The following is an 8,291-nucleotide window of genomic DNA, read 5'->3' on the forward strand; positions in this document are numbered from 1 at the left end:
CCATCAGAGTCTGTATTCCCAAATTCTCACCTGGAACTGGAGTTCAGAGCAGTCGGGAACTTGTATCTCCCTCCCGTGTGAAAAAGACAACAGCGTACACAGCTGCCAGCCCCTTTCACACACCTCTGCACCTCCTTCCCTCTTTAATACATTTGCTTTTCTTCTTCTAGTTATAGAATTTCCACTCAGCCAGCCTTCCTGTAGTTTTGGATGATGTCCGTTTTGTCTTTTCGTTGTATTTTTGAAGTTGTTGTGGGAGGCAGCAATTTCCCGGTGTTTACCTCTGCCGCCATCTTAGTTTCCCCTGTTTCTAATTATTATTTGAGTAAACTTTTGTGAACAACAAGTGAGGAAGTCATTTCATAGTCTGGTCAAGATCTCCTCAGGAAGTTTTAAAGTGCTTGAGGTCTGGGACCACCTCTCTTTGCTTCTGTCTCAGTATTTTTAGTGCTCGATTAACTTTCCTTGGCTTTCTCTGACCTCTTATTCTCCATAGTATTGAGGGGTGGATATTGACCAGATATTGGCACTGACTTGATATATAGCTGTTGGCTTGCACTTAAGTTTCCCTCTCAAAGGAGAGAACTTTTCGGGTAGGGACATTGAAATAACTGGTTGTTTTTGATAAATTTCTCCTTGATCAAATGAGGTAACTTCAGAGGAAATTTTCCTGACAATAATATGAATAAACAACATGGTAACTAAGAATATATTTTTATAAGTTCCCAGGAAGACCACTGGGATGGAAAGAAAGGAACCTACAAAATGCAGTGCTTTAAACTAGAGAAATAATTAGTGTAAATTTTAACAGAAAAAAATTTACCTATCACTTATTCCTGTTGAATTTCAAAGCAGATTTTTTACTTGCTTGGAAACAAGAATTACAACTGGAAACATAATAAAATACAGTAGTAATCTTGAAATGTCCTGAAATTGTAATTTGATAATGTACTTTTAGGTTACTCATTAGTTAAAGAAATATTAAACAGAAACTTAAGCAAATTTAAGTAAGGTAATCCTATGTAATAAAAACCTAATATGCTAAGTGTCTGACCAGTTGCTATAGTGTACACTGACCACCAGGGAGCAGACGCTCCAACTGGTAGGTTAGCTTGCTGCTGGGGTCTGGGATCCAGACTGGGTGAGATGGGCTGGACATGCCCTGGAGCCTTCTCGTAGTCCCTCCCTGCTGGCCAACCTTCTAAGATCCCTCCCTGGCCATTCCTGATTGGCCCCATTCGGGAAGGGGTGAGAATGGCCGGGCACACCCTAGAGCCCCTCTGCAGTCCCTCCCTGACCCCGATCATGACTGATGGGGTCCCTCAACCTGGCCTGCGCCTTCTTGCAATCCAGGACCCTTTGAGGGATGTCAGAGAACCAGTTTATGTCCAACCCCCGAAGGCCAGGCTGAGGGACCCCACCAGTGCACAAATCCATGCACTGGGCCCCTATTTATGATATAATGTTGGACCTTATATCTGACTCAATTTGGGAATACTTGACAGAATTTTGTGGGGACAGGAAGCAACAATAGAATTCCTAATTAAAGGAATAAAAATGACCTAAATCTTATTGTTTGTATGAACAAGATTGGAAACCAAGTTGAAATTTAACAAAATGTCAATGTTGCTTTCTTTTTTTTTTGTTAATCTTCACCCGAGGATACTTTTTTCATTGATTTTTTAGTAAGCGTGGAAGGGAGAGGAAGAAAGAGAGAAACATTGATGTGAGAGAGACACAGTGATTGGTTGCCTCCTGCATGTGAGATTAAGCTTGCCACCCTTCAGTCCTTGGGCTGAGGCTCTAACCACTGCCCAGCAAGGGCCGATGTTGCTTTCTTTTCTCATATTTAAACTTTAATTTCTCTTTCATTAGTCTGCAAAACATAGGGAAGCTTTGCCAAGTAATGAAGAAATGGAAAATACAAAAAAGTTTCTAGCTTTGACTGCTGCATCAGAACAAACTGTTGGTGAGTAAAATTAATTCATCTTTATTTTTATCTCAGTCAGAATATTTGCATTAAGGTAAAATTCCCAATTCAGTTATTTTTTCATTTTTTCATGAGTTTAACCCTTCATTAGAGGAAATTATCACATTAGGTAGGATTATATGGAACTACTTTAAGGTTAGGTATGTTTCAGAATTTTTAAGAGCTTATATTTTAAGAGCTCAAGGGTAGGGGGACAAGGAGCTCAAGGGTAGGGGGACAAGGCAGTGAAAAATTGGGAAAAAGACAAAGTATGTGTTTGCCTTTACTTCCAGTGTGTCTTAGATACCTCTAGACACCCAGTTTATGCAGACAGTTCCCTAATGGCCTAGGATCCTCCCACAAAGTATCTCACTCAGGCCTTTGCAACCCCTTTCATAAAATTCCATTACTGATTTGTCCTATTTCTTGTTCTCTAACAAACCTGCTCTTTTGAGACCAGTCCATTAATTTTGCAGACATGTTTCTATTTCCTCCCTTGTGTGTATGTATATTTGTGATTTCTCTCCTCTTCATCTTCCTTTTTCTTCTCCTCCTTCTTATTTATTTTTATTTTTTATATAGAACTATTATAGAGTCATGTAATCTATTTAACTTACTTACCTGGTATATAGTGGTGAAAATTTTAGGGATTTGGGAAGCTGTTGGTATTTGTTGGCAGGAAACTTTTGAAATCGTTTAACCTATCCTATATAATAAAAGACTAATATGCAAATCGACTGAATGGTGGAATGACTGGTCGCTATGATGCGCACTGGCCACCAGGAGGCAGATGCTCAATGCAGGAACTGCCCCCTGGTGGTCAGTGCGCTCCCACAAGGGGAGCACCGCTCAGCCAGAAGCTGGGCTCACAACTGGCGAGCGCAGCAGCCGTAGCGGGATCCTCTCCAGCTTCTGTGGCAGCGCTAAGGATGTCCAACTTCTGGCTTAGGCCTGCTCCCTGGGAGGAGCGGGCATAAGCCATCAGTCAGACATCCCCCAAGGGCTCCTGGACTGTGAGAGGGCACAGGCCAGGCTAAGGCACCCCCGCGAGTGCCTGAGTTTCGTGCACTGGGCCTCTAGTATCACATAAGTGGTCATCTAGTATTGCTTGGGCATTAGACTGGCTCTAAGCAGGGACCTTTGATTTCTCTGAGAATCGTGGAACCCATTTTTTTTTTTTTTTAACAAAAGGAGTGTCTAACACTTTAGAATCCCAGGAACCTGCAACTTTTTAGCATGAACTTTGATGTGGATGAAATTCCTTTAGGCCTATTCCTTTCCTGCCCCAGCATTGAGAGCTCAGAAGTTGCTTGGGTCTATCTCATGCAGAGAGAGAATGATGCTGACCAATTCTGCCTATAGTGAGCTTAGTAGTCCCTCCAAAATTTATGTCTACATGGAACCTCAGAATGTGACCTTGTTTGGAAATAGGATCTCTGCATATGTAATTAGTTAAGACTAGAGGCCTAGAGCATGAAATTCGTGAGGAGGGGTGGGTGGTCCCTCAGCCTGGCATGCACCCTTACCAATCCAAGACCCCTCAGGGGATGTCCAACTGCCGGTTTAGGCCCCATCTTGCATAAGCAGTTGGACATCCCTCTCACAATCCGGGACCTGATTCTGTTGGATCAGGCCTAAACTGGCAGTCGGACATCCCTCTCTCAATCCGGGGCTGCTGGCTCCTAACTGCTCATCTGCCTGTGCCTCATGACCCCCAACTGCCCTCCCCTGCTGGCCTCATGGCCCCCAACTGCCCTCCCCTGCTGGCCACATGGCCCCTAACCACCTCTGCCTTGGCCCCCACCACCATGGCTTTGTCTGGAAGGAAGTCAGACAGTTGGAAGATGTCTGGTCTCCCGGTCTAATTAGCATATTACCCTTTTATTAGTATAGCTGAGGTTATACTAAACTAGACTGGGCCCTATATCCAATAATTGGTGTCCTTATAAAAAGAAAAGACTAATAGAGACAGAAAAACAATGACACAGGGAAGAAGGCCATGTGAAGATAGAGGCAGAGATTGGAATAACCAAGGAACACCAGGATTCTGGAGCTACAAGAAGCTAGGAAGAGGCAAGGAAGGATTCTTTTCCAGAGACCTCAGAGGGAGCATGGCCCTGCCAATACTTTGATTTAAGATTTCTAGCTTCCAATACTACGAGAGAATAAATTCCTGTTGTTTTCAGCCACCCAGCCCATAGTAATTTGTTATAGCAGCCCTAGGAAACTAATACACTGACTATTCCAGCTATCTTAGTGCTGGCACAAGACATCTGAATGAAGGAACAATTTTGGACATTTCCTCTCTAGCAAATACCATTTACAGAATAGCCAAGGGTAGACTATGATCCCAGTAGAATGCAGCCAACCCAGCGGAGGCCCCATTCATGATGGAATAGAGAACATGGTTCCTGTGGTGTCCCTCAAATTACTGACCCACAGAATCATGGGCATAATAAAATGGTCATTGTTTTATGCCTCTGTTTTGTTGAAAAAAGAAAACCCCACACTTTTTATTTTGAAATAATTTTAAAATTATATAAAAGTTACAAAATAATATATAGAGCTCCAGTATACTTCTCATCCAGCTTTCCCTAATGTTAGCATCTTGTATAACCATAGTATAATGATCAAAACTAAGAAATTAACATTGGTATAATACTATTACTTACACTACAGACCTTAAAATTCATCAGTTTTCCCACAAATGTCCTCTTTACTTTCTCGTATCCAATCTAGGATCCCATATTGCATTTAGTGTCCTGTCCCCTTAGTCTTCTGCAGTCGGTAACAGTTCCTCAGTCTTTCCTTGTCTTTATGATCTTGACATGTTTGGAGAGTATTGGTCAGTTATGTTATAAAATATCTTCCAACTTAAGTTTGTCTGATATTTTCTCTTGATTCGATGGAGGTTATGCATTTTTGGCAAGAATACCCCAGAAGTGATGTATTCTTTTTTAAAAAATATATTTTATTGATTTTATACAGAGAGGAAGGGAGAGAGATAGAGAATTAGAAATATCGATGGGAGAGAAACATCGATCAGCCGCCTCCTGCACATCTCCCACTGGAGATGTGCCTGCAACCCAGGTACATGCCCCCGACCGGAATCGAACCCGGGACCCCTCAGTCTGCAGGCTGACGCTCTATCCACTGAGCCAAACCGGTTTCGGCTGGAAGTGATGTATTCTTCTTAGTCTGTCTTAATATTTCTGTCTGCACTGATATTAGTATTTCACTGTTTTGATTATTATAGCTTTGTAATGCATTTTATTAGAGCAGGTATATTGTCTTTTTCAGAAAGTTTCTTTTTGAATAACATGTTTTTCCCTCTCTGAGAGCTGTTCAGCAATGACTACATTATTTAAGAAAAAAGACTGCAAAGCACTTCTGATAAAAACTAGAGGTCCGGTGCATGAATTCATGCATAAGTGGGGTCCCTTGGCCTGGCCAGCAATCGGGGCTGATCAGGGCGTCTTGCGCAGTCCCAAATGGGATCCCAGCAGCAAGCTAACCTACCAGTTGGAGCATCTGACTCCTGGTGGTCACTGTGCATCATAGTGACTGGTCGATCGGTCGGACACTTAGCATATTAGGCTTTTATATATATAGATGCTTTTTTACTAACTTATATGTCTAAAGACTTGTATGAAGATAATCTGTCTCGAAAAGTTAAACTTCTTATATTTTCTTTCATGTCTGTCTGTAATTCACCTTCATAGCACTGATTCTCCACCGCTATTCCAAATAAAAAACATGGACAATGTCAGGAATGAGGTTCTGGATGCTATAGCATTTCAGCGTATGTCCCCCAAAATGTATGCACACTTTTAACAACTGATAGCTCAGTTGATGTTTCTTTCTCTTTAGATTTAACCCATTGGGATGAATAATTATTCAAAGTGTGTATACTTTTTTCAGGGAAACACAGTATTTTAGAAAGTAGAGCTAATGGATGAGGCAATAAATGAAAGGATCAATGGTGGCCTTTTGGCTTTAACCTTTTCAGTCAGAGTTCACTACCAAGTGAACTTTTGGCCTGGGAGGGCAAAACTTTTGCCCTTCCTTCAAAATTAAGTCAGAACATCAAATACATTAATTTTTAAAGATCATGACATGTATATTTGCCTTAAACCTGTAGAGCTCACTGTTGTATCTCTGGAGTCACATGACTGCTATAGGCCCTATAGATAGTTACACTCATGTTAGATTAGTACTAATGTTCTAACATGGAAATTAGGTGGATTTAATAAGCTGAAAGCTGGAGTTTGAGTTTCATTTTTTAGATTTTGAATTCTTAGTTATTACATATTGGCAAAGCAGATAAGATTAATGAGATTTATTTATGTTTACCTTCATTTCATTTAAATTATATGTATTTATTATTTATAAGGTTTATAAAATTGCTTATTATGTATTGGTGAAGCAGATAAGATACATAAATAGGGTTGATATACAAGAAACGGGAATAAAAGACAGTGAGGTGAACCAAATGTTACCATCCATTTTGATTAGCTAACACTTGACCAATTCACCAAAATGAAGAGACAATCTTATTGTATTACTGTTTCTTCAGGCTTATGATGCAAACAGAAAAACAGAAATCTCTTGCCCTGTGTCTCTCCATGAATGCTTTTTTTAAATCAGGCAAGCGCAGAGTTCTTATATGTTGTCCAGTAGATGGCAGCATCTGGTTAAAATGCATTCTACTTTGAAGAAGTCACTTGTAGATGTTAGAGCCAGATGTTTTTGGACTTGAACTTTAACACACATGTATAAACATACCCAAATCTACTTTCTACTTTTATTCTTATTTTTTCCCTTTAAAAAAGTGAGAAATTCTTAGGATGAGTATTCTTCTTTCTCCCTTTCAGTCATTCCTTAATTTTTTACTTAAGAGTAACTTGACAGACTTTGGACTAATGTCAGAATGGCACTTCCATCCTGTTTTCCAGCCCCTAAAGCACAACATACATCCTAGTCCCCTTCTTACATCACAAATAGCCAATAGTAAAGAAAAGAAAAAAAAAGAAATTTGTATTTGCTGTTGAGTTATTTAATTTTATTTATAGGCACTGAACACAAATGAGGACTGACTCCAAGAGAAAGATAAAAGCCAAACTAAATTTATTTTTATCATATTTTGACTTTATAACATAGAGTTAATAACCTCAAGTTTACTGAGATTTTGAAGTAGATAATATTAGCACTTCTAGAGATTTGGAAATATTTTAAAAGTCTATCCCACCCCATTTTTGAGGGATCACTTTTAAGTTTTTCTAGAGGATGTTGTGGAAATCAAAACTTTTTATGCGTTTCCCTTCATTTTTAGCATTTATCTCATGGACAGATAGAATTCAATCCTCTGAGACAGATACATCCAGTGGTAGGATGTATGTTATTGGTGTTTTTCATAGAGGTTATACTCTTTTGTCTTTGTGGCCTCTTGTGTTTCCAAATTTATAAGTGTGTGTAAAGACACAAAATCAACATATTAATTAATCCTGCCTCTCAAAATCTGTTAATACCTCTTTTGAAGTGCTTTTCTGTGAAATTCAGGTATGTGATACTCCTGCTGCTTTTGGATGTTAAGATTAAATATTCCAAGAAAATCTGGTAGTCCCTTTCTGCTCTGATTTGCAGAGGACTGAGGGAGAAAATTATATAACTGTGCTAACACAGCTAAGGAAGTTTGGGTTTTAACCTCTGTTGGATTCTCAGTCCTGCCTAGCAATTTCTTTTGCAGTCCCCAAAGTAGCTATTCCAAATAGGTACTATGCATTTAACCTTCTATTCTCTTTTGCAAGCTCTTCACTCTGGAAGTCTTACTGTCCAGAGAAAATGGATCAAGTAGGTGGGAATCCTTTCCATATTCTTTCTTTTTGTCCCTAAACCGCACTCTGATTGTGCTCCTCCACCTCCTTAGATGCTCTTCTAGAAAGTGAAAGTCAATAACATCTCATTTTTTTCACCTTGCCCCTGACTCCTGATCCATGAATCACTCAGTCTCTCACCTGAAGCTTCCCCCTCTCTCCTTTCTGGCGCCTTCTCTTCAGTTTACCATACTTAAGTCTTCTGATCCTAAAAACAGAATCAAAGAGCCATCAAATCAACGGAACATACATATGAAACCTCCCCGCTCAGTTCTTCATCCTACTCCCAAACATACCATTCAATTTTCTTCCTCTCCTTAAAGGTCAGACTTCTCAAAAGAACTTACTGGTGCTCCCTGGTCAACTTCCAACATCTTAATTTCTCAGTGTTATGTATTTTTTCCTATACTTTATCAGTGGTCTTCCTAAATTCTCATTCTAGTGACAAG

General features: G+C 39.9%; 1 protein-coding gene across 1 annotated transcript in view; it reads left to right on the top strand.

Annotated features, from left to right (window-relative positions):
• The first annotated feature begins 1,880 nt into the window (after window positions 1–1,880).
• Window positions 1,881–8,291, top strand: part of FSIP1 (fibrous sheath interacting protein 1) — a 36,455-nt gene continuing 30,044 nt past the window's right edge. Inside the window, exon 1 of the mRNA XM_015557636.1 lies at window positions 1,881–1,969. Within this exon, the coding sequence (XP_015413122.1) occupies window positions 1,915–1,969 (55 nt within the window). The 5' untranslated portion in view covers window positions 1,881–1,914. The remainder of the gene's footprint in view (window positions 1,970–8,291) is intronic.

This window comes from Myotis davidii, unplaced genomic scaffold (assembly GCF_000327345.1).
Source record: "Myotis davidii unplaced genomic scaffold, ASM32734v1 scaffold46, whole genome shotgun sequence".
NCBI lineage: Eukaryota > Metazoa > Chordata > Mammalia > Chiroptera > Vespertilionidae > Myotis > Myotis davidii.